The sequence below is a fragment of the Acomys russatus genome, chromosome 10 (assembly GCF_903995435.1).
Source record: "Acomys russatus chromosome 10, mAcoRus1.1, whole genome shotgun sequence".
Lineage (NCBI taxonomy): Eukaryota > Metazoa > Chordata > Mammalia > Rodentia > Muridae > Acomys > Acomys russatus.
Genome location: NC_067146.1, coordinates 73,426,335 through 73,453,664, shown reverse-complemented (window position 1 = coordinate 73,453,664; position 27,330 = coordinate 73,426,335). Strand labels below are relative to the sequence as shown.

Genomic DNA, 27,330 nt, shown 5'->3' with positions numbered 1-27,330 from the left:
AAAGAGAGACTTGGTTTCCTGTCAGAGCAACTTGATTAACAGCAGAGACCCCAGGCCTCTCCGGCTCATGAACCTAGAAAATAGTTAACTGCGAATCCTGTGCCTCAGATGTCTCCTCATAAGTGAGGACAGGGGATTGCTATGTAGACACAGGACACTGTGGATAAGACAACCACTCACACAGGAACCTGGCTTTTCTGTCCCCTTCACTTAGATTCTGAGTGAGTCCTGGAGAAGGCATCTGTAAGGAGTTAGTTGTGACACTTGACATCAATGACCCCCTTGCCTCTTGCTCACTTAATGGTTGTTATCTGTTCCACTTTTAACACATTGCTCCCACTTACTGAGCTGGAGAGCCTACTACTGTTAGCTATACACTGTCTATTTTACTTTAAAATGCTTCTGGACCACTCAATTTCTATTCAGCATTAATTTTCCTTAAAAATACTTGTTCATTTCATGTGTGTGTGCCTGGGTGTATGCATGTGTACCAAGTGCATGCAGGAGCCCCTGGAGTCAGAAGCGGCATTGAATACTACAGAACTGGAGTTAGGAATGGTCACTGGTGCCGGGCGGTGGTGGCGCACACCTTTGATCCCAGCACTTGGAGGCAGAGGCCGGCAGAACACTAAGTCTGAGGACACTCTGATCTACAAAGTGAGTCCAGGACAGCCAGGGTGACACAGAGGAACCCTGTCAGGGGAGGGGGGGCTCTGTTAGGGGCAGGAAAGGAGTAACAACAGTATTTTTGTTTCAGTTTCTACCTGGCCCCTCCATCTTTTTTATTTTAATGTACTGGTTACTTGATTCTATACCAAACCGCGGCTGACCAAGCAACATGCCAGAGCCTAGACATGATCTGAGGCCTCTCAACTTATGAAGAGCCTCCAGTCACGCCGTTGCTCAGCCCAGGAAACAGCTTCAACTTCATGAACCACACCAGACAACACACTGGGGAAATGGCTCTTATGCTATAGAAGCTTCTTCAGAACTTCTCCCCAAGATAATGAATTATGTTCCCAGAACAATTAAGTCCCAGGATCAGACACGCAGGTTTTGAAGTAAAGCTAAAAGACATTGTATGTTGTTTTTGTTTTATAAGCAAGATTGTGATTTTAAAGTACGCATTTCTCAGGCCAGCAAGACAGCTCAGCAGGTAAAGGCATTTGCTACCAAGCCTGGCACAGGGAACGAGAACAGACCCCCTCAAAACAATAAATCCCAGAAGTAGATAAGTGTGATAAATAAAGCACATATTCCCTTAAGTATTTGTCAGACCACATATTCTGCTCTTTGCCTTAGAAAATCTTAGTCATCTCAGCCACGGGCCATCAGCACAGGGAGCCTCATGACGGCAATGACTAAGCAGGGCTCAGGCCTGCTCCTTCCCGCTCTTCCCCACAGAAGACCCTAACCTGCTCTTTATTCTAGGACCAGTACTGCCACGTGCCTTACTGGTTCTCCTTCTGCGTTCCACGGATGTTACTAGGGAGGCTGATTCTTCTCATCAGAGAGCAGCAGTCAGGAAGTCCCGCATGGAAGTTCTTTCCTAAGACACTGGACAGTGATCTCACATGAGAACCTTCCTAACTCTAACAAGGGGTAACCCCTGAGAGAGTACAGCCAAGGAACGGACCCAAGTATGGTGCTTCAGGTCAGGCCGTGCCCGGCACCCAAGAGGGGTGCGCCCAATCCTCAGCTTCTGCTGAGGAGTGAAGGACGGACACTCATGCATCCTACAAATGTGGGAGAAACAAGCCTTCCTAGCTCTCCAGCACCAAGTCCTCCAAAAAGTTAAGTTTCTTGGTATTTCCACATACACAAAAGCTGTGGAACATTCTCCCACCCTAATGTTCATAACACTTTATCATCATCAAAAACTAACTCACTAGAAGCCATTTAAGCCCCACTAACACACAATGTGAAATGATGCTACCCAAAGGACCTGACAGGAGCGCGCTTCCCAGCCTTGGCAGTATACGGAGGGATAGAGATAAGGAGAGTAAAGCGGGATGGCGGATGGAACTGAAAGTGCAGGCTAGCACCTACAAACCACATGTGGCGCTGTGACAGAGGCACTTCTGTCATGCTTCTATTCTCTGGAGAAGTTAGACCTCACATAAAACACAAGGTAAGTGGTAGAATGGAAGCCATTACTTTCTGCTTCCAGGTTAGATCATCAGCAGGATAAGAAGTTCTCAATCCCAAGTCGACATTTTCTTCAAGACTCTGGGAACTTCACTCATCCCTCTTCCCATCTGTTCCCTGTAAGCTTCTGCTAAAGAGGGAGCAGGGGCAGTGGGAGGGGGCTGGGGGCGGGGCAGTGGGGCCGGGGGCGGGGCAGCAGAGGGCAGGGGCGGGGCAGCAGAGGGCAGGGGCGGGGCAGCAGAGGGCAGGGGCGGGGCAGTGGGGACAGGGACCGGGCATGGGGGGGGGGGAGCCAGAGAGAGCCTGTAGGTCCTGTGCTGATCCCCAATCCAGGAATAAGACTCATAAACTCCAGCCATGAGCTAATCTAAATGTTGGCTCCCCTCAGTCACTAACCACTTCTATCCCATTTGTTCTTTAACCTCTTGGGATCCTACATGATTCTCCACATTCAAATCCCTTGGTGTCAACCTACTGTGTGTGCTGTGGGACCAGCAGGACCCGCGGGCCACACGGCTGGGAGGTGGTGAGTTTGTTCCATCATTCACATGATGTGTTGGATGCTCGTACAGACCAAGCACTACTTTAAGGCCACAGTGAGTGTGACTCTCTTTCGAGACAGGATTTCTCTGTGTAGCCCTGGCTGTTCTGGAACTCACTATGTAGACCAGGCTGACCCCGAACTCCTAGAGATCCACGTGCCTCTGCCTCCCGAGTGCTGAGATTAAAGACATGTAAATGGGGGAGAGGGGGCTATCAACATCTCTGGCTCAAAAATGAGGAAAATGCACCTCATATTTTTTTAAAGTATGTTCAGAGCTAGCAAGATGATGGCTCAGTGGGTAAAGGCGCTTTCTGTCAAGCTGACAACCTGAGTTGTGTCCCTGGGATTACATGGTAGGAAAGAACCGGTTCCAACAGCCATGTGCATGCCATAGTGTACGTGGGTGCACACGCGCACATTCCTATATATGCATGTACGTATGTTTGTAAAAGCCCTGCTCAGAGATAAAGCCATGGTGCTAGGCTACAAGAGTCTGCCTACAGGCTGCCATGCTTCCTGTGTGCTGCCCCACTGAGCTTGTACACTGCTCACAGCTCGCTACAGGCACATGAACGAGTCTTGTTCCACACGTCTCCTTCCTTTTGTCAGGCCATTGGCTGCCTAATACCACAGGCTCAGTTCTCTTTTAATTTGTGCCCCATCACCAATGTTTCTTGCAAAATCGAATCAGAACAGAATGTAGTCAACCTCTTTTTAAGACGGAACATTGTCTGTGCAATGCATTTCCTTCATGCGACCATGAGTCACACGTCTGGCTGCTTCACTCCCTGTGATCCTAAGATTAAAGTCTAACCCTTCCATTACAATGGAATCTGGTCTGTGAGTGCACACTTATCACTGTCTACAGCAAGGCTTTGCACTTGACAGCCAGCATACGGGGTGCACAGATAAAGAGACACGGTGACACGGTGACACGGTGACACGGTGCTCCGCAGGTCTTCAAGGGAAGTACCTGCCCGCTCTCATCCTACTCGTAACAAGCCTGGTCAATCTGCTTTCAGTCATGCAAGCCAGGACATGCCTGTAATCCAGTACTCAAAAGGCACTGAGGCAGGAGACTGCTATAAATTTGAGGTCAATCTTGGTTACACCCCAAGATCCTGTCCACCCTTACCTAAGAAAAAATTATTTTTGTTAGTCAATGTCAAAAAATTGAAAAATTAAGAGTGAGTCACAGAATCTTCCTCCACATACTCATGATTACTTTAATTTCACTTTCACTTGCCCCTTTAAAAAGACTATGGGACCAGAAGTGATGGCACATGCCTGTAATCCCAGTTCTCAGAAGGCTAAGGCTGGGGGTCCTGATTTTTTTTTTTTTTTTTTTTTTTGAGACAGGGTCTCTCTGTGTATCCCTGGCTGTCCTGGGCTCACTTTGTAGTCCAGGCTGGCCTCAAACTCACAGCGATCCACCTGCCTCTGCCTCCCGAGTACTGGGATTAAAGGCATGCACCACCATGCCCGGCTAGGGGTCCTGATTTTAAAGCCAGTCTGAACTACACAGCAAGACCTTGTCAAAGAAGGGGAAAGGGGAGGGAGGGAGGGAGGGAGGGAGAGATGGAAGAGAAAAGGAGTTATGAAAAAAAAATCAGAAATAAAGTTTTGTCTTACTAGACTTTATTCAGAACAAGGGGGAAATGCAAGAAAAAAAGAAGTCATGACAAGCCATACAATCTCAATGCAAACTGCCACTGCCCCAGCAGATATGCCAGGAGTCAACCATTCATTTGCCTGTCCATGTCACCAAGAGCCCTATCACATTAGATGTGATTCCTGAACAGAATGTCTCATTAAGCCATACTTAACACAGCTCATCTTAAAACAGGGGCTCAGATTTATGATCTGGATGCTATCACACTCAGTTGAGGCCCACTCCTCAAGCTAATGAATTGCCTAAACAAATATTACCCTAAAACAGGGAAATACATATAATTTAACCTTTGAAGTCACCATCCAACCCACAGTGTGTGTTTTTATTACCTAACTAAAACATTTAGAATATACTAAGGAACCAACCATCCTTTCCAAGGTCAAAGTGCAACAGCTGTGCAACAAGGCAGCACTGGGTGAAATGCTCAGGCACAAACGACTTGACACTAGGCAGGGACCTCACAACAACTTCCCCCACTCTCGGCCAAGGAACCCTTGAAACCATGCTTTGCATTCTAATAAGAGCTCTGGTTTAATGGTGCAGCAAAGTCATTTAGAAACTTAACCTGAAACCACAGGACAAGCCACTCTTGACATTCACGCTGTAAATATATAAGCACTGAGCAATTTCCTTGCAAGGCTGCAAGGCAAGTTTTAAGACCTTTCAGGGGAGTCAGCAAGATGGCTCAACCAGTAAAGGTTGTAGTCAATCTAAGGACATGAGTTCGATCCCTGGGTTCTCCAGGGCCGAAGGAGAGAACCAGCTCCTGAAAGTGGTCCTCTGACCTCCACATGCAAGGGTGCAGACACACACAATAAACATAATTTTTTTTCAGCATTCATGGTCTGGAAAGTTAACAATCATTTACTTTGATCTCTTCAAATTCTCAAATTCTCACCATGACCCCATCATGATGCTGTGGAAATTGCTGACACAGCTAGTCAATTGTGCTCTATAGGTGTTGTTGATAGACAATCAATACAGAGCCATCATCTACACGAAAAGACGCAGAATCACATTTTTAAATAGAGTGTTAAGTAATAGGTATTTGTCCTTTAAATGTCGTATTTAATTCCAATGGGCAACTTAGATCAACAAGACGTGATGCAGAGGGAGCTGAATGTGAAGGACACAGCTGCTGGCAGCTGCCGGGCATTTAAAGTACATCCAGAGACAGGCTCTCCACCGAGAAACGCTGCAGGAAGCAGAGCTGGTCTCTAGTGCTCTAGCTCTCACCTGAGAACTGAAGGAAGGAGAACTGTTGGAGACACAGAACACCAAGAGCCCAGCTCCACAGCGCAGTTCTTACCTCCCATTGTAAGTGGGGCGGGATATTTCGTATCTGAAGTTTCCGAATCCTGCAGAAGAATTAAAACATTTTAAGGAACAAAACACAGAAAAGGAAAACATACCAACAGCTACATGGAAGCTTAGAAATTACTTAAAATACTAATTTTAAGTTAACTACACACCAAAATGTCATGAGGAAATACAGTTCACAGAAAAGGCAAAATAACCCCAAGGTGTGCCCTGCTATTCTATATGTTAAATGACTGCTATTCTATAAACCACTAAAACAGACAGATAAAATACATTTATTCTGATGAGCACATTTAGCGGTCAAGCCCCTCTCCTCAGTATAAGCCCCCTGGGGTACGAACAAAGCCTTAGTCCAGGTGTCTTGGTTCTGAGATTACAGCCAAGGGGCTCATGACAGCATAAGGGGAGCCTGGGAGTGGGGGAGGGAGACGCCCCTAGTTTTATTACCTCCTGATAATAAAATCCAACACATTCTTTCTTATCTTGTTAGTAATAAGCCACAGGACCTGCAATTCTCAAACCAACAAAAAACATGCGTTTTCATGCCACAAAATAACATCTATACTTAGTGGCAAAACTTATACATACACAAATATGTATGTATGCAGGCACATGTGTACACACAAACACACACGCACACACGCACACGCACGCGGTTTCATATAGGCTAGACTAGAATGACCCTGAGCTCTGAGACTCCTGCCTCTGCCTCGTGAGCACTGAACTTACAGGTGTGCACCATCGCACCTCACCTCTGCCTCGTGAGCACTGGACTTACAGGTGTGCACCACCGCACCTCACCTCTGCCTCGTGAGCACTGGACTTACAAGTGTGCACCACCGCACCTCACCTCTGCCTCGTGAGCACTGGACTTACAGGTGTGCACCACCGTACCTCACCTCTGCCTCGTGAGCACTGGACTTACAGGTGTGCACCACCGTACCTCACCTCTGCCTCGTGAGCACTGGACTTACAAGTGTGCACCACCGCACCTCACCTCTGCCTCGTGAGCACTGGACTTACAAGTGTGCACCACCGCACCTCACCTCTGCCTCGTGAGCACTGGACTTACAGGTGTGCACCACCGCACCTCACCTCTGCCTCGTGAGCACTGGACTTACAGGTGTGCACCATCGCACCTCACCTCTGCCTCGTGAGCACTGGACTTACAGGTGTGCACCATCGCACCTCACCTCTGCCTCGTGAGCATGACTTACAGGTGTGCACCACCGCACCTCACCTCTGCCTCGTGAGCACTGGACTTACAGGTGTGCACCATCGCACCTCACCTCTGCCTCGTGAGCACTGGACTTACAGGTGTGCACCATCGCACCTCACCTCTGCCTCGTGAGCACTGGACTTACAGGTGTGCACCATCGCACCTCACCTCTGCCTCGTGAGCACTGGACTTACAGGTGTGCACCATCGCACCTCACCTCTGCCTCGTGAGCACTGGACTTACAGGTGTGCACCATCGCACCTCACGCATGCAATGCTGGGAACTGGACCCACGGCCTTATACAGAAGAGGAAAGTACTATCAACTGGCATACATCCCCAACCCCTCCTGATTATACTGAAAAGCACTATTACATCTTCCTGAGTGCTGAGATTAAAGGTGTGCACCACAGTGCCCAGCTGTCAGGTCGATTATACATATACACCGTTAGAATATACGGAAGACATGACGCTTTCTTTAAAAATAACTCTCGTGTTAGGCACCTGAAGTAGAAGCATGTAGTCCCAGCACTCCAGAGGCCAGAACAGGAAGATCAGGAACCCGAGGCTACAAAGCCAGGAAATCATCATTGTCATCATCATCATCATCGGAACTCGGGATCATATTTTGTTTTGTTTTGTGCTTTTCAAGACAGGGTTTCTCTGGGGTAGCCCTGGCTGTCCTGGGACTAGCTCAGTAGATCAGGCTAGGCTCCATCTGATAGAAATCCACCTGCCTCTGCCTCCCGAGTGCTGGCATTAAAGGTGTGTGCCACCACAGCTCAGCGTCAGGCTCATATGGGTACGACTGTACTATACTATACTATACTATACTATACTATTCTATACTATACTACACTATACTATACTATACTATTCTATACTATACTACACTATACTATACTATACTATTCTATACTATACTACACTATACTATACTATACTATACTATACTATACTATACTATACTATTCTATACTATACTACACTATACTATACTATACTATTCTATACTATACTACACTATACTATTCTATACTATCTATACTATAACTACACTATACTATACATACTATTCTATACTAGAACTACACTATACTAACTATACTATCTATACTAACTACACTATACTATACGATACTATCTATACTATACGACACTATACTATACTATACTATTCTATACTATACTACACTATACTATACTATACTATTCTATACTATACTACACTATACTATACTATACTATTCTATACTACACTACACTATACTATACTATACTATTCTATACTATACTACACTATACTATTCTATACTACACTATACTATACTATACTACACTACACTATACTATACTATTCTATACTATACTATACTACACTCTACTCTACTATACTATACTATTCTATACTACACTATACTATTCTATACTACACTATACTATTCTATACTACACTATACTATTCTATACTACACTATACTATTCTATACTACACTATACTATTCTATACTATACTACACTATACTACACTATACTATACTACACTATACTATACTATACTATTCTATTCTATACTATACTACACTATACTATACTATTCTATACTATATACTATTCTATTCTATACTATACTATTCTATACTATACTACACTATACTACACTATACTATACTACACTATACTATACTATACTATTCTATTCTATACTATACTACACTATACTATACTATTCTATACTATATACTATTCTATTCTATACTATACTATACTATACTATACTATTCTATTCTATTCTATACTACACTATACGACACTACACTACACTACACTACACTACACTACACTACACTAGGCTTACAATGCCTGAGGGCTGGGAGACAGGTCCATGAGTAAAGTACTTGTCTCACAAGCATGAGAACCTGGACTTCAGATTCCTAGAAGCCACATAAAGCTGAGCACAGTAGCTCATTCGAAACCCCAGTGTCCCTGTCATAAGACAGGAAATCTCCATGGTCAGCTGGCCTGGTTTAGGCAGCAGAGATACCCTGTCTCAAAGAAGACAGAAGGCAGGAACAAACACCCAAAGTGGTCCTCTGGCCCCATATGCCCCTTGCACTCACACAAATGAACACAGTTGAGTGTGTGCACACACAGAGATACATCCTAATAACTTTTCTAATATATGTTTTGGATCTGCTATATACCGCTTCACTCACACCGTAAATATTTACCCTGAGTAACTAAGGAGATGAGAGAAATGCACTGTGCATATGCAGATGGGAACCTATTTTACTCAAGCATTTGACAGGCCTGGAAGCAGACTGAAGAAACTGAGTCTCCATGCACTCGGGACTCGCTGTGGGGAGTGGGTATCTCCATACCAACTTCCCGAAAGTCACTGTGTAAATGTCCATATACTTATAAACAAATAGTCAAGAAATTCTTTAGGGTACTATCTTTCAGAAACAGCCATGTTCTCAAGGATGCTGACAAACGCACACAAGTCTCGCTCACTGATTACAAGTTCTTCTGGAATAAACATTTCCTAACCACTGTCCAGTTTGCAGCTTCCAATCCCTTCAGCCTTCATCTGAAGTGAACAGGCACTGTTGCCAGAGGAGTTTCTGACCCTGAGAGGGTTGCTTCCCACTTACCCAGTGACTAATCTGAATGTTACCTTTGCCCTACACTTCTACCACACAGAAGACAGATGTTTCAACACAAAACTAATCAGCCAGAGGTGCCAAATGTACTCGGGCAGCAGCGATAACATCTCTGCCAAGAGTGCGCTTGAAAAAGGCGAACCAACCTGCATTGCTCATCACACGCCAAGCCATCATCACTGGATGTCTCCCATCCAACTCCTAGAATTACATTATAGCTAGGTTAATTCTAAATACTTCGGAGTCAAGAAAGAAAATACTGATGTTTATAGATGCTTTCTATGAGTAACTTCAATTTTTATGGTTTGTGCCAAGTGTGGTGCTACACAATTGTAATGTAAGCACTCTGGAGGGTTAAGAGTTCAAGGACAGCCTTTGCTACATGCATAATTGAAAGCCAGAAAGAAACTTGCATATATACATGCATATATGCAACAGTTCTGATCAAACATGAGCTAAATAGTGTTTCATTTCCTCTGACGTCAGATAGATAGATAGGTAGATAGGTAGGTAGATAGGTAGGTAGGTAGATAGATCGGTTGGTCACATACATAAGATATGGGTAACAGGGTGATCTTGGGAGTATAGAACAGTTCTTTGCCCCAGGTAAATACTCAACCTTATATGTGTTGTTTTACTTTAATAGATGGGAAAGAAAAGCCAATGTACTTGTAATCCCAGCCAGGAGATGAAAGCTGGTGGTACAGAAAGTTGGAGGCTAGCCTGAACTACACATAGAGCATGTTCCAGGCCAGCCTGGGCTATGTATTTCAAAACATCAAGAGAAACTCCAAAACGGGGGGGAAAAACCCATAAGACAAAACATGACTTGGCATTTGTTGATGGGGTTCATACACCTCCTAAAGAATGACAACAGCTGACACAGTTCAAGAATGAAAACTAGAAAAAAATCACTCAATTACTTATGTACACAAAATACTAAAAAGAAAAAAACAAAACAAAAAAACAGCTTTCAATATAATCTACTTATAAATTTAACAGGTTTCTCCTCTGATGGGAAAAATGGGTTTACTTGTATGGAACTGAGGCAGAGACATGACCTGGTGTGCTCAGCCACGTGACCAGCATGTGCGAGGTCCTGATGCCATCTCCTGCACTGGGGAAAATATCCCTATGTTAAAGGCCAGCTTGGTCTACAGAGTGAGTTCCAGTACAGCTAAGGGTACACTGAGAAACTCTGGGGAGAGGGGAGAGGGGAGAGGGGAGAGAGGAGAGAGGAGAGAGGAGAGAGGGGAGAGGGGGGAGGGGAGGGGGAGGGAGAGAGAGAGAGAGAGAGAGAGAGAGAGAGAGAGAGAGAGAGAGAGAATGAGAATATTCAACAAGTGATGTATGTTTATTTATTTTTAAATATTTTTTATTAATTTATTCATATTACATCTCAATTGTTATCCCATCACTTGTATCCTCCGATTCCCCCCTCCCTCCCTCCCACTTTCACCCTATTCCCCTCCCCTAGGTCTATGTCATGTGTGTTTGTGCACCACACGTGCTAGTGTTTGAGGCAGTGAGGATCCCCTTCTGGATGCTGGGAATTGAACCCAGATTCTTTACAACAACAAAAAGTGCTCTTAACTACTGAGTCAACATTCCAGCCCAGTGATGTGGTTTTGGTTTTTTTAATGATTTATTTATTATTATGTATACTGTGCTCTGCCTGCATGTACACTTGTAGACCAGAAGAGGGCATCAAATCACATTATAGATGGTTGTGAGCTACCATGTGGTTGCTAGGAATTCAACTAAGGACCTCTGAAGGAGCAGTCAGTGTCCTTAACCTCTGAGGCATATCTCCAGCCCCTGTGATAAATTCTTTTAAAAACAAGTTTAATCACAGGATAAGGAGACTCAGAAATTCTAACAGTACCTTCAAGACCTTTAGTTAACTACTATGATTTTATGTTAATTTTCAAATTGAAACCAGGTTCTTTTTCATGGCCACTGCTAGGCAGGTGACTGTGTTGAGATAAAGCAGAGTGTGTCCTTCACAGGCACGGGGTGTCAGAAACTCATTCAAGTGGACAATGAACATGACTCTGTACATTCTAAGAGAAAGGCAACGCCACGCAAGTAGCTGTTGATGCTCTGGTGAACATGGAAGGGTGATGTGTCTGGAGCAGTGACAAAGGTTTTCCCATGAAGCACGCTGCCATGACCCGGGCTGCTCACATGCTGATGAGTCAGGGCATTCTTGTTACAGACCAAGGAGAACTGGGGAGAGGACATGCAAGTCTGCTCAGGGATGCACTGTGGATACCAGTGAGTGTTCTCAATTTAGATATTGGGGGGGGGGGGGGGGTAGGGGGAGGGAGAGAAGGAGGAGGAGGGAGATTGAGGGTAAGGGGGGTTGGCAGAAACAAAGAGGGAGAGGAGAAGAAAAAAAGGTTATGCCCATACTGTCAGATGCTACTGTGCCTTGATGGTTAGAGCCCAAAAGCGCTAACAAACTGAACGCTTTTCAATCTATCAATATGTTGTTAGAAAGCCTTTAAGCAAAAAGGGAAGATACTTAGGACCAAAGTATCCAAGATTCATCGTCTTGTTACTGTGTCCTACAACACAAATGCAACGAACGACTTATCGCTCTGAAGAAACAGCACGCTAGGAAAGATGAGGAGGAGGCTGCAGAGCATGCTAAACTTCAGCAAAGAGAATGAAGGAAGCCAAGGAAAAGCACCAGGAACAGAACGCCAAGAGACGTTAGGCTGTCCTCACCGAGAGCTTCTACTCCTGAGTCTGAATCCAGCCAAAAGTAAGTCTTTAAGGATGACAATAGGGCCAGGCGTGGTGGCTCAAGCCTTTAATCCCAGCACTCTGGAGGCAGAGGCAGGTGGATCTCTGTGAGTTCAAGGCCAGCCTGGTAGACCTTAAATCTCAAAATATAAAAACAAAACAGAAAACATCCTAAAAACAACAACTGACACCAAAGTAGAAAAGCTAGAAAGATGAGCCGCGTGTATTCATCGCTAGCTTTCCGGATCAAGTTTTTGATCTCCCAACAAGCCCCATTCAGGCAGGTCATGCTGAAGTCACGGAAACCACTCTAAGGGACACAACTCCCGAGCTGCACAGGACCCGCTCCCTATGACTCCTGTCAGTAGACACCTCCTCAGTGTTTACTCCCAGCTGCTCCTGTCACCTCCAGTTGGTTTGTTCACATAAAGGTCTTAATAACATGCTTTCATTTACTTGGCACAGTCCCAGGTCGTAAACCCTATCTGATTCTAGATTTTGCCTATGGCTTCCGCTCTGTGCCCCATCAATAACCACTTACTAAATTGAATGTGATATACAAGGATAGCATGCAACACCCATAAACTCCCTAAAATAGCCAGAAACAAAACAACTCAAGTGGCGTGGTGGAGCATGCTTACAATCCCAGCACTTGGAAGGAAAAGGCAGAAAGATGGTGTTCAGAGCCAGTCTGGTCTACACAGCAAGACCTCATCTGCACACAGTCCTGCCCCTGCCCCCCCAAGAAAACAACTAAAGCCGCCCATAGGCTTGTTGTCATCCTTCCTTTCTGAGTGTAGCCACCAGCTTTAAACCACTGTCACCCTCATGATTTATTTATAAACACGTGTGTCTCTAAAAATGATGCCACTCTGGGTAGTGAACCGCACCTCTTGTCCCAGCACTCACGACACCAAGGCAGGCAGATCTCTGTGAGTTCAAAGCCAGCCTGGTCTACAGGGACCCTGTCTCAAAACCCCAAAGTAAATCAAGCATTAGACTATCAAGCATGTTGGCTCTTGCTTGTCATCTCAGCTGAGGAAGGAGGCGCAGTCTGAGTTCAAAGCCAGCCTACCAAGCTGGAGTGAGTTCCAGGACAAGCTGCACTATAGAGTGAGACTCTGTCTCAAAACTTCATTGGGGGTGGTTAGGGGAGGTTTGGGGGGGGGCATAGAAGAAGGGAAAAAAAAATACCAAAGTCAACAAAAGAAGACAGCTACAGCCAGGCATGGTGGTGCGAACCTTTAATCCCAACACTCAGGGGAGGCAGAGGCAGGCGGATCCCTGTGAGTTCACAGCCAGCCTGCAAATTCAGTCCAGGACAGACAAGGCTACACAGAGAAACGCTATCTCGAAAAACAAAGCAAAAGAAAAAGAAGATGAAAACAATGAAGACGACAACAGCAACAAGGACAGCTGCGTGCAGTGACATCTGAGAGTTAAAAGCAGCTACCTGGAAAGCTCCAAGCCAGCCTGGGCTGGAGGAGAGTCATCAGCCTGCCCGCCCAACCGCCTTCCCCAGAAAACTTCACTGAAAATGCTGCTCTCAAAACTGAGTAGACCTGGGTCCGGCTAGATGACCCAGTAGATAATGGTATTGCTGTCCAGCCTGACAGCCTGAGTGGTGGGAGGAGAGCATGGAATCTCCCAAGATGGCCTCTGACGGTCACATGTGCTCCAGGGTGCACGCATGTGCACACACACACTAAAGAGATAGAATAACAATGTTTTAAGTAATAGAAGTCACCATTGATTATCTAGCTAGTACTCAAGCTCTCCTAATTTAAAAACGTTTAACAAGTGGCTAATTCACATACCAATGAGATCCACACACTGTCTGCTCACTTCTCACCAGTCTCGTGACTTTTTTCTCTTCTCTTACTAATTGCCCAGATTTTGCTAATTTTCTGTCCCATATATAATGATAGACCCAAAAGTTTCATGTTTTTACTGCTGCTTGTCTGGGGAGAACGAGCAGTGCTCCCTGGGGGTGGCCAGTATTGGTTTGCTGTTTGTTGGTTCAAATCTGTACACAAAGTCTACCTCTGAAACAAGGTCTTGCTCAGCAGCCCAGGCTGACCTGAAACACAAACACACACACACACACAACTTTCTCTCTCTCTCCCCTCCCTCAGAAAACTAAAAATAAAAGCCAAATACAAACAGCCAAAACACTATGAATGTAACATTTATATAACTCCTGATTTTTCAGTGTTTCTTCTTGCAGTATGTAGTTTATTTTATTTATGTGTAGTAATATAAATGTATATGTAAAAAAGAAATATAATAAAAAAAATAAAAAGGAAAAAATAAAAATAAGAGAGAAACAGGGTCTCTCTAGGTAGCCCTGGCTCTCCTATGTCTCAGAGAACAAACTAGCCGCAAGCTCACAGAGATCCTCCTACTTCTGCCTCCTAAGTCGCTGAATCAAAGGTGTACATCACTGTCACCCGCCACCACCACCCAGCTCAATAGCCTTTTTTTAAAAAAGAAATTATTTGTGAGGTTTTCAAGGGCAAAGGATGGAAGTGAACACATGAAGGGGACCTGGAGTCAGGAACTGCCTGCTCAGGCTTTCAGACCGGTGAGGCTGGAAGGCATGTGGGGGATCTCCTGAGAGTCCCAGTCACTCACAGTCAGTGCAGCAAAGCGCACCCTGGAACTGCTTTCCTAACTCCTGTTCCTCTCTTGGCCCCTGCATTCCTGGCTTCTTAATATCACCTCCAAAGCAAACCAACTTTGAACAAACATGTCTCTCCTCCACCTCAGGTGTCCACGGACACCTCTTCCCTTTTTTCAATGAGCTGTGCCCACTGTATTCTAAGGAGACCAACTGTTTTCAGCACTGTTACAAAGTCAGCTTCAAGCATTTTATATATTAATTTATTTCATTTCATTCTTTCTAATGATCAATTTGTCTCACATTTGACCAGTGAAACTGCCTCTTCCTGATGGTTCCTACAACTTTTGGATAAAATTCCACTTTGAGCAGTTTTTTGTTTGTTTGGTTGCTTGCTTTTGGGTTTTTTGGGGGGCTTTTTTGTTTTATTTTGTTTTTTAGTTTTTCAACACATGGTTTCTCTGTGTAGTCCTGGGTGCCCTGAACTCCCTTTGTAGACCAGGCTGGCCTTGAAACTCACAGAGATCCACCTGCCTTTGCCTACGGAGTGCTGGGATTACAGGCGTGTGCCACCACGCCCCGCTGGGTTTGGTGATGGTGGAGGGGGGCAAGCACTAGGGCTGAACCTGGAGCCTTGTGCCCAGCTAGCACTCTAGAACCTTTGCTTTCAGTTGCAACGGTTCAGTAACTACATGTGTGCTTTTGCTTCCATCTGTAATCTACATGAGATGCTGATCTCCTTTGGTCATTAACAGTGCAGAGTCTACACTCTGACCACTAAAGCAGTCATTGGACTGATCCCAACTTAGAGCACGTATGTGTGAGCATGCGTGTGAGCAGAGAAACATACTGTGTATTCATACTGATAATTTCTAATTCAATTTTTAGATTCGCACAAAGTCTCTGATATTTACAACTAGGGATAAAGCTGATGTCGGGTGGTGTCGAAAAATAACCACACAAAGACTTATTATCTCATTTAACCATCACAGTCAATATTGTGTAAGTTAGGAAACAAAGGCAGAAGCAGTTTGGTTTTAAACACAAACAGAATGTGTATTAGCAGGTCACGTCTGGACACTTTGGAGTCAATCTATTCCCTTAAGCCCAATAACCACGTATCAGTAATAATATGTGGCCAAGTTATATATTCAAGTGGCTTGAGCCCAAAATTCTGAATGAGCAATGACATGATGCCACAGGAGGAGCTCCCCACACCTGACTCCACGTGCAGGGCTCATGACACAATGCAGTGACTGTCATGTGCCAAGGCCTACAATAACCTATGAGACAAGAAATCACACACAGGGCCACACTTGTGAGAGTTTAGTTTAACTGAAATGGGAAGACACACCCTGAACGTGGCAGCCCCTTCCAGTGGTGGCCTGAACATAACAAAGGCTGAGGCAGAAAAGCCATAACCACCCTCCTGGCCCAGGCTCCCAAGCAAAAGTCTGTCTCCACTTCAAAGCAGGTCACTTTCAAATAGCCAAACCGTATACTTAGAATGTGTCAGCATGGCCTCTGGCTCTCAGTGTCACTCCAGCTGTGCCAAAGACAACTGGTGCCCAGAGAAGGTCTGTTCCTCTGGGTACACTCAGCACTGCTACAGCCGACTGGTACCTCATGCAGTTAAGAGTCAGCTCTTTAAGCCGCCGTGACAGTTAACAGCGGAACCTGCCTTCTGTAAGACTGGAGTCAGAAGCCATTCATGAGGAGAGGCCACAGACACTGTTAAGCAGAGGAACACGCTGAGTTAAAATATGAATACTCTCATCCATTTTTAGTTTGCCTTGCTTTGAACAAACCTGGTGTGTGTTCGTGTTTACTCCATCTGAGTATCGTTCCACACTTGCTTGGAAAATCATAGGCAAATGGTCCACAGTCTACAGAGCACGCATGAATCTGCTGCTATGACTTAGAGCTATCAAATCACTTTTCCATACACTATTGTTGCTTCCTCTCCTTAAGGATCCATTAACTGTGTCTTATGAAGTCACAAATACATAACATTTATATTTTGTCCTAAATGTGTGTTTTCACTGTTAAGTGCTGCTTCTAATTGAAGATATAAAGTGAATTTTTATTTTTAATTAGAAAAATCTAATACAAAGATTATTCACTTAGAAATTAGTTACTGTCTTATCAAAAATCTGTTATGAAAATCACAGTGTAGAAATTTTGGAACTCTCAGCACACAGCAGGCAGAGGCAGGTGGATCTCTGAGTTCGAGGCCAGCCTGGGTGCTACAAGTCCAGTTCCAAGACAGGCAAGGCCTCACATATAGAAACCCTGTCTTGAAAAAACAAACAAGCAAACAGAGGTAAAACCAAAAGAGAACACATTGTTGTCTTCAATGGTGCTGTTGGGCTGGGGAGATGGCTCAGTGGATACAATGTATAAGCCTGGATGTAGAGAAGTAAAGAAAGCCCTGAGTTCTGAGTGATATGTTGTTGACACTGGAACCTGGGTACATCATGTCACGGACCATAGCCTCAAACCCATGAAAAAACGGCAAAGCTCAGTTCCCATGAGGCTCAGAAAGACAGCAAAGCTTTCCTCTGGTCCATGTGTGGATGTTGATGGTGTGTGCAGAAAATAGTCACATTAGCTTTCTCCCCCAAGATATTTACAGCCTAAATATGGCTCTCCCATCGACACTACTCTTACCAAGATTAGCTAAATCAGCCTCCCTGATCAGCTGCATATAATAGCCCCGCCTCCCTGTTCAGCTGTACATTATAGCCCCACCTCCCCAATCAGCTGTATGTAATAGCCCCACCTCCCTGTCCAGCTGTACATAATAACCCCGCCTCCTTGTTCAGAAGTATACAACAGTCCTGCTTCTCTGTTAAGCTGTACATAATAAACACTCACTAAGGTTTTGGGGTGCTACAGCTTCTCAATCAGAGAGCCCTGTCCACCCAACCCCAGCTTTTCTGCTTATGTGTATGTTCTTGAAGCTGTGCTGCATCTCTGAGGACCTACGTTCAAATCCCCAACATCCATTTAAGAGCTGATTATGGCGACAACTGTCTGTAACCCTGGCATCAAAAGGTGGACACAGACAGATCAAGGAAGATCACTGACAAATGTAGAGGAATTTTAATTCAGAACATGGCTGCTCTGGCAAGAGATCACATCCAAAGACCTTCTAGGTCTGTGCGATCTAGGTCAAATACAGACACTACTTTGATCCCAGAAGACAGAGGCAAGCAGATCCCTAAATTCAAGCCTGACTTACATTCCTCTCACAAAGGAGTAGTCTCCAATATGAGGCCTCAGTTCCTTGTATCATTTCCTTAGGAAAAGTTGAGGTATGCTCAAAGGCTTAGCTTGAACTTTTAGGAAAGGCCTACAAGTCCAGGTTAAAGAGATTCACTAATCACACCATATAAACCAGGCAAGGTGGCACACACAACCCAGTGCCTGCAATCCCACCATTCAAGAGGCTGAGGCAGAAGAGATACAACTTGGAAGGTAGCCTGGGCTTCCAAGCAAGTTCCAGAACAGCCAGAGCTATGTAGAAAAGCTATCGCAAAACCAAACCAAACAACAACAAATCAAATGATGAAAGCACATTATAAAAACAAAGTACAGCTGGGTACAGTGGCACACGTCTCTAATCTCAGCACTCGGAGAGGCAGAGGCAGATGGATCTTTGTGAGTTTGAGGCCGGCCTGGTCTACAAAGTGAGTCCAGGACAGCCAAGGTTACTCAGAGAAACTCTGTCTCAAAAAACAAAACAAACAAACAACCAAAAAAGCACACACTTAACAATAAAAATTTCCTCGGGCTAGAGAGATGGCTCAGAGGTTAAGAGCACTGTCTGCTCTTCCAAAGGTCCTGAGTTCAATTCCCAGAAACCACATGCATGTATAAATAAAAAATAAATTCCTCCTGTACAGTGCTGTGTTGTCGCTCTCCCTGCTCAAAATAATTGTTTCTTAACTATACCTGTCTGCTATACACCTGTAGCAGCCAGGGACGCTTGGTCTCATACATGATAGAGAAAAAAAAAAGAAAAAAAATTCCTCAAGAAGGCAAACACATGACACACAAGCATTACTAAAGATGAGGAAGGGGTTTTAATGAAAATACTAAGCACAGAAAGTCCTGGCCACTATAATCACAGGCAATTTTCAACTTACTTGTAATATATAATAAATTCCTCTAATTGTTAAGAGGGAAACGCACCACTTTCCCAGCCAGCAACAGAACATTAGAATGAACTCACAAAAAAAAAAAAAAAAAAAAAAAAAAAAAAACCTAGTTAAGGATCAACGGTTCTAACCAGCATTATAACATCAGTCCATGATTCTAAACCTAGCAGGAAAAACAAAACAAAACAAAAACCAGGCATCTGTACAACAGTCCTAAAAAGAGGCAGTGGATGCAAAGGAGAAAGCCCACATGAGAGTGAGGGAAGGGCAGCCCAGGCTGGAAACCCACCATCCACTGGATTGACAGGACAACACAGGCAGCCAGAGCAAGGTGTGCTAAGCTGGGGATGCCGCTCAGCTGGGACACTGCTTGCCCAGTATGCACGAGGCCCTAAATTTGATCCCTAGTACCACATAGGATAATGCAGGCCTGGTGACACACGCCTAGCACTCAGAAGACAGGAGTGCAAGGTCACCTTCACTACATACAGGCAAAATCGAGGTCAGCTGGGACTTCATGAGATTTTGTCTTGGGAGGGAAAGGAGGGGAGGGAAAAACAGAGGGGAAAAAGAGGGAAGGAGAGGGGAGTGTAGATATAAGGTTACTGTGTAATTCAAGTGTTGATTTCTGTACGGCCCCCACCACCACCACGACCAATAATGTTTGCAGGCCTTGTTCTGAGAATCTGTCTCAATGTTGTATAAATACTGTTCCACAATTGTCTCCTGATATGCCAATAAAGCAGCTTACAGCCAATCACTAAGCAGGGGAGAGAATAGGGCTGGACTTCCTGCCAGCCAGGGGAGGAGGAGACAGAGGAGGAAGCAGGGGAGTCAGCCACAGGAGGTGTCCAGGTGACATCAGGAGAGGAGGTAGATCTAGGAACGCTACAAAGTGCAAGCATCTTTAGAATGTACACTGGGAGAAAGCCAAATTAGCATCAAGAGTTAAGAATAAGAGTTAATACTGCTCAGGATTGTGCTATGAAGCTTGTTAAAATAATATAATGAAGTCTCAATGATTTGGGTGATAGCTGGGTACAAGAGTAACTAAGAGAAACAAACAGTTTTATAAAAGTGACAGGGGAGAGGAGAGGAAGACACTCTAACTTAAAAACTTAGAAAAGAAAAAAAAACAAAAGGAAAAAACAAAAACAAAAACATCGTAATGGTGTCACTCCTAACTCAGCTGAGGAAGCAGAGGCAGGTGGAGCCAGCCTGGTCTCAGGCCACTAAGACACCTCATCTCAAAAATCCACAGTGAAAAGGTGGCCAGAGCCTGAGAAACAGCCCCTCCACAAACACTGGTGTGACACGCACACGCACCCTCCCCGCCCACCTCACTCTCTCAAGCCCACTGTCTTAGTTTGCTGTGATGAAGTACTGACCAAAACAAGCTGAGGAGGAGGAGTCTTCCCATCCAAATCACGGCGGTCCACCAAGACGGGGAGCCAAGGCAGGAGCCCAGGCAGGGGAGGCCGCAAAGGAACACTGCTGCTCTGTTCTCAGAGCTTGCTCAGCCTACTTGTTCATAACTCAGGACCACCTGCGGGATGACAGCACCACCCCCCAGGGCTGGGCCCTCCCACCTCAATCATTAATCAAGAAAATGACCCACAGGCCAATCTGATGGAGGCATTTTCTCAATTGAGGATCACTCTTCTCAGATGACACTAGAGTGTGTCAAGCTGAAAACAAACAAAGCTAACTAGCACATCCGTAAGGGCACAGCTCTCTCAAAGAAACTCCTGGTCTCCTTTACAATAATGATGCAATTGGCCAAATGCCCAGAAGTAGAAGGCCACTAGCACCGAGAACCAAAGGCACGCACCCCGCTGTCCCTTGCACAGCCCTCATCCTCAGGAGCATCCAGGTGCATCCACCTGGCAGCGGCTTCCTCTCCAACAGGCACCAAGCATTTAAAATGGTCATTTCCTCATTGCTAAGTGTTCTAACCCTTTTTAAAGCTTTACGGTTAGAAAAAGGATCATAAACTAAATCTGTAATTAACAATCTGTACAGGACATTAAACTTTAGGAGGCTGGGCTTTAGACCTTAACACCTTGTAAAAATGTTAAAATAACTGCTTTGGAAAGGCATTCGATTTTAAGAACGTGTTAAATGGCCAAGCGGTAAAATGACAGCCTCAAGATTGGCTTGCAAGAAACAAGGGCAAAATGGAAGCTATCAGAACAGGCTGTCCATGGGGGCATGGGGCAACACAGCAGGACACCGGCATGCTCCAAACCAGCCATCTGTCCACAGGCATTTGATTTCTTCATAAAAACTTTTCAGTTTTAGATCATTTTCCCAAGAAGCCTCGAGTCATATGCATGTGCTTAAAGATGGGTCTAGTGATAAGTAAAACTCAAACACGTCTTACATTTAAGAATACACTCTCCAAGACAAGCCTTTCAATTCTATATCTATCTCCTCTCTATGGATTAAACATCCCTTGACATTTAGTCTATAAGTATAGAACCATTGGACAGTTTTAAATATGAAGAAACTTTTGTCTTTGTTTTTAGAGACAGGGTTTCTCTGTGTAGCCTTGGCTATCCTGGACTCACTTTGTAGACCAGGCTGGCCTCGAACTCACAGAGATCCACATACCTTTGCCTCCTTGAGTGCTGGGATTACAGGCGTGTGCCACCACACCCAGCAAGAAACTTTTAAGTCACCAAATTTTGCAAAAAAAAAAAAAAAAAAAAAAGGCTCCGTATACAGTCCAAGAGCGTGTGAATTCAGACACTGTTACAAAACTAAACAAGTAGGAATATTTTATTTCTTACAGCAAGCAATCAACAAATCTTACATTTTTAATGATGCTAGCCAGTCTATGGAACCTGGAGAGCCCCCTCCTCTTGCAGAAACTACAAATTATCTAATCAGATAGTTTGAAAAGCCCAGGAGAGCTAGGCGGTTATGACAACGGTTACAGACATGTCAGTGTCCTTCTCAGTCACAAAAGTCTGCCTTCGTAACTAGATAAAATTACTTAGTAAGATGTTAATGTTTCTCTTTCCAAGTCTTAAGTTCATGTTTTTCTTTCTCCCTGGTATCTGAACATAGAAGTCGTCAGTAGCTGGACTCAACAGATAAGCTAAAAGAAAATGAACCAGGCATGGTAGCGCACAGCTTTAATCCCAGGCAGGTGGATCTCTGTGAGTTCAAGGCCACCCTGGCCTACATAGTGAGTTCTAGGACAGCCAGGGCTACATAGTGAGGCCATGTCTCAAAAATAAAGACATATAAAACCATGGGTGGGGGGGGCATGAAAGTGCAAATAGCTGACAGAGTCACACTGCAAATATCAGTAACATTAAATGTTACCCCTTTGGCTCTGGAGAGAGAGAGAGCTCTGTAGTTAAGAGCACTGGCCATTCTTCCAAGGACTGTGCCCATATGGCAGCTCACAACCACTGTAATTCCATAAGTGCAGGCAGGCACCAATGAAATAAAATTAAGTAAATTATTTTGAAAATCCAGTACCAAGCCAGGCATGGTGGTGCAAGCCTTTAATCCCAGCACTCAGGGAGGCAGAGGCAGGCCAACCTGGTCTACAAAATCCAGGACAGCCAAGGCTACACAGAAGGAAAAAAAAAACCCACAAAAAAACAAACAAACAAACAAAACCCAAATAAATAAATTCAATCCCTTTAAGCCACTCCTTACCAAGTGGCTGTGTATTGATGGTGTATGCTTTGTTCAAGGTCAGTAACATACAAATATTTCACTTGTATGATTTCATTTTTAAACTAAAAATATGCTCAACTGTGCTGAAAACACTCCATATTTTAAGAAGTTGGAACATTTCAGGTTTAACTAAGGAGCTCAAGCATTGTTTAAGTATTTTAATGTTATTTTACCAAAATTCCCACACTAGTCTTTAACTAATTCAGAGAGCTAAGATGACAATTTGTGTGGTTACTTGAGTGAGAATAGCCTCACAGGATCTTGTATTTGAGAACTTGGTACCCAGTAGGTGGAACTATTTGGGAAGAGCTAGGAGGTGTGGCCTTGTTGGAAGATGTGTGTCACTTCTTCTGAGGTTTCAAAAGCCTCACATTTGCCTTCTGCTTGTGGATTAAGGTCCATCATCATGGACTTTGACCCTCTGAAACCATGAGCCTCAAATTAAACACTCTTTTATAGGTCACCTTGGCTGTTTTATCACAGCAATAGAAATGTAACTAAGTCCATAAGCCAAATTAAAATTCACTATAAAAACAAGCAACTAGAACTCTGTGTTTAAATCATTTGTGAGAACTCAACCTTCCTATGTTAGACTATCATGAAGTTAAAAACTGAAAGCTAGGCACCGTGGCACACATCTTTAATCCCAGCAGAGGTAGGCAGAGCTCTGGGAGTTCAAGGCACCAGTCTGATCCACACATAGAGTTCCAGGACAGCCAGTGCTATGTAGAGAGACCCTGTCTCAATAAATAAATAAATAAATAAATAAATAAATAAATAAAGCAAGCAAGCAAGCAAGCAAGCAAGCACTTGTGGGGCTGAGAGATGGCTCGGCTATTAAGAGCACTGGCTGCTCTCCCAGAAGACCTGGGCTGGATTCCCAGCACCCACATGGTAGCTCACAGCTATCTATAACTCCAGTCCTCCATGGGTGCCTGATGCATATAGTACACAAAGATACAGACAAAACACACAGCTTAAATAAATTATTTTTAGCCAAGTGCAGTGGCGCATGCCTGTAATCCCAGTACTAGGGAGGCAGAGGCAAACAGATCTGAGTTTAAAGCCAGCCTGGTCTATAAAGCAAATCCAGGATATCCAAGGCTACAAAGAGAAACCCTGTCTTGAAAATCCCCCAAAAATTATTTTTAAAAACTTGTTTTTCAAACATTACATATTGATTCAAGTACACAAAGTTATTCTAGCCAAAATAAAATGTATCAGCTGGATTTACATTTCACCCCCTTTTTGTTTAGTTTTTGGTTCTATGTTGGAAGGACCCTGCTGTTTGAAGATTCAGTCTCCCGGTCAGGATAGCCACTCTGAGCTCGGTGTTAGGTGAGGGACTCCCTCTCCCCAGCAGGGCCTCAGCTCTCTTGCCTGACTCCGTCTGGAGAGTGTCTTTAGACACAGATGCCCCAAATCACACATGATATATGGCCCTTGACACAGCTCCCTGCTAGCTCTCCCCTCCCTGAGCCTATAGGATAATTAGGTGCTGTGTTCCTGATCATATGACAGGAACGTGCTGCCAAATGCAAAACAGGCATCCTAAAAGTGCCTGGTTTCTTACGAACACCCATCCCGGAAGCCCCCCAGCCACTGCCCAGGGGCTGTAGCCTTTGTTTGTTCTTCCTGAGTAAAGTTGAACTAGCTCCTGAAGTGGTTCCCAGAGTGCTTGCGGCCTTCCAGACCCCCCTCTTACCTGGGGAACTGGTGGCCATCATGCCCCTAGGGAGCAGGAAACCTACATATTTAAATAGCTTACAGCCACCAGTGATATGAGTCATGGATTAAAACATTTGCCACACAAACCTGCAACCTGAGTTCAAACTCCAGAACACAAAAAGACGGGAGGAGGTAAGTGACTCCGTGAAGCTGTCTTCTGACCTCACACATGCACCATGGCACATGGACCCCATACATGATAATGAACAAATAATTAAAATACAACTTGTAAAGTGCTGAGAATTTAAAATGAATTCAGTGTTTAATGTTAAAGACATACAACTAATCCTGGACAGACTACAGCATTAAATTACTACCTATGATTCCATTACAAGATGTCTAATTACATCTAATTACATATTTTATTTTAGAACTGTTAAAAAAGTCCATAAATTCAGAATCGGGCAGACTGATGTGCACTGAGTGAACATTTCAGTCTTACATCTAGAACACGTTACCATTTCGCTGGTTCTCAAGTTGTTACTTATGTTTATTTTAAAAATACAGTGCATGGAGGCAGTCGAGAGGGAGCGGCAGGTGAAGGCTCTGGGCACGCAAGCCTGGAGACCTGGGTTCAGCCCTCGGAAGCCACGGAGAGGTGGAGAGACGCAGCTTCACAAGCTTGTCCTGACACTACACAAATGTTAGGCACTCACATTTGCCATACACACATAAACAAGAAAGTATGCTACTTAAATTTTTTCTATATTTTATTAACTTATTCATCTTACATCTCAATGGTTATCCCATCCCTTGTATTCTCCCATTCCTCCCTCCCTCTCAATATGCTACTTAAACTTTAACATTGTTTTTCTTTAAAGTCATGACTTCATTTAGGCTTACAAGTCATATTTTAGTATTTTTAGTTTATAGCTCTTTCTGGAGAAAAAAAATCACATTTTTTCTATAAAACTACTAATTTAAGCATTAAACAGCAAATTTCACACCCAAAAATATGCTATAAAATACCACTTAAAAAGAAGAAGAAGAGGGAGAGGAGGAAGAGGAAGAGGAGGAGGGGAGGAGGCCATGTCTATACACATCTCTAATCCCAGAACTCCGGAGGCAGAAATGATGGGTCTCTGTGAGGTCATGGCTAGCCTGGTCTACATATCAAGTCCCAGGACATCTAGGACTATATAATATAGACCCTGTCTCAAGGCGAAAAGAAAGCACAACAGGGCTGCGGTAATGGCTCCGTGGTTAACAGCACACCAGAGTTCAGTCCCCAGCGCCTGTGTCAGGTAACTCACATCCACCTCCAGTTCCAGGATACCCAGTGCATTCTTCTGGCCACAGCAGGCTCCAGCACCCACAGGTGTATACACAGGCATATATAAACAAATAAAATCAACATTAACAAGGAAAGAGAGCTAGGGAGAGAGCTCCCTGGGGAACACATTTGCCTGAGTGAGACCCTAACAGCCTCTGTGTGAAGGCAGACCTGGCAGGAAGCTGCTGCCTATAACCCACACTCCTACAGTGTGCGGGCGTGAGGGGACAGGGGGTCCTGGGAAGCCACAGGCCTACACAGGGGCACACAAGGTGGACAAAGACGGAAGACAAGGACCAGCATACAAGGCTATGTTCGGACTTCCACACACATCCCTACTCACACACAAATGTACATGCACACATGCACAGATATGAAAGAAAAAAAAAAGGGAAAAATATCAGGTCTGGAGAGATGGCTCAGTAATTAAGAAAACTTAGTGCTCATGAGCCAGGTTGGGTTCCCAGCGCCCTATGGCAGCTCAATTTCAGCGGATCTGACGCTGGTCTCACTTTCTCGGGTGTGGCATGCACAGTGCTTCATAGACATTCATCAAGGCATAAACACTCAGACTCATAAAATAAATGATTTTTTTTTTTTTTTTTAAGGAAAAACATCTGGAGTGGCAGTACACCTCTTTAATCTCAGCTCTTGGGAGGCAGAGGCAGGTCCAGGACAGTCTGGTCTACGTAGGAGTTCCAGGAAAGCCAGGGCTGCACAGTGAGACATTGTATCAAAAAACAGCCGGGTGTTGTGGCCCACACCTTTAGTCCCACCACTCTAGAGGCAGAAGTAGACAGATCTCTAAGTTTAAGGCCAGCCTGGTCTACAAAGTGAGTCCAGGACAGCCAGGGCTACACAGAGATACCCTGTGTTGAAAAAAACAAAAAACAAAAAACAGGAAGTTATAATAAAATTAGCTTTAAAGTGGGGCTTAAATTTGTTTTGAAGAGATGGCTGAGTGGATCTCCAGCACCCATGCGAAAGGAAGCTGGGTGCATAGCTCTGACCTCAATTTGTTAGCCCAGTCCTGGAGGGAACAGGGACATGCTGGTGGTGGGAACATACTGACTGACCAGTTAATCTAGCCAACTGGTGACCTCCAGGTTCACAGAGTGTCCCTGTCTGTTTGTTTGTTTGGGTTGGTTTTTTCTGTTCTTTTTTGTTTTGTTTTGTTTTGTCTATTTTTGTTTGTTTGTTTGTTTTGGTTTTTTGAGACAGGGTCTCTCTGTGTACCTTTGGTTGCCCTGGACTCACTTTGTAGACCAGGCTGGCCTCGAACTCACAGCAATTCACCTGCCTCTGCCTGCCGAGTGCTGGGGCTAAAGGCGTGCACCACCACGCCCGGCTGAGTGCCCTGTCATAAACATAAGGTGGAGAGCCATCGAAATGACCCCGCAAGTGGAAGCACCTGCTGTGCCAGCAGGACAACTGAGTGTGATCCCCAGAACCCACCGTGGAAGGAGAGAACTGACTCCTAAAAGTTGGGCTCTGACTTTCATACACTCAAGCACATGCTCACACTTAACACATAC

At 44.5% G+C, this 27,330-nt stretch overlaps 1 protein-coding gene and 1 non-coding gene across 2 annotated transcripts in view; one reads left to right on the top strand and one right to left on the bottom strand.

The window, feature by feature from the left end:
• Igf2bp3 (insulin like growth factor 2 mRNA binding protein 3) overlaps nucleotides 1-27,330 on the bottom strand; it is a 125,325-nt gene that overhangs the window by 81,196 nt on the left and 16,799 nt on the right. The window contains exon 3 of the mRNA XM_051152418.1: nucleotides 5,674-5,722. Within this exon, the coding sequence (XP_051008375.1) occupies nucleotides 5,674-5,722 (49 nt within the window). The remainder of the gene's footprint in view (nucleotides 1-5,673; nucleotides 5,723-27,330) is intronic.
• Nucleotides 18,806-18,940, top strand: LOC127194980 (small nucleolar RNA SNORA63). The gene has a single exon (XR_007831350.1). It is a non-coding gene; the product is annotated as a small nucleolar RNA SNORA63 (small nucleolar RNA).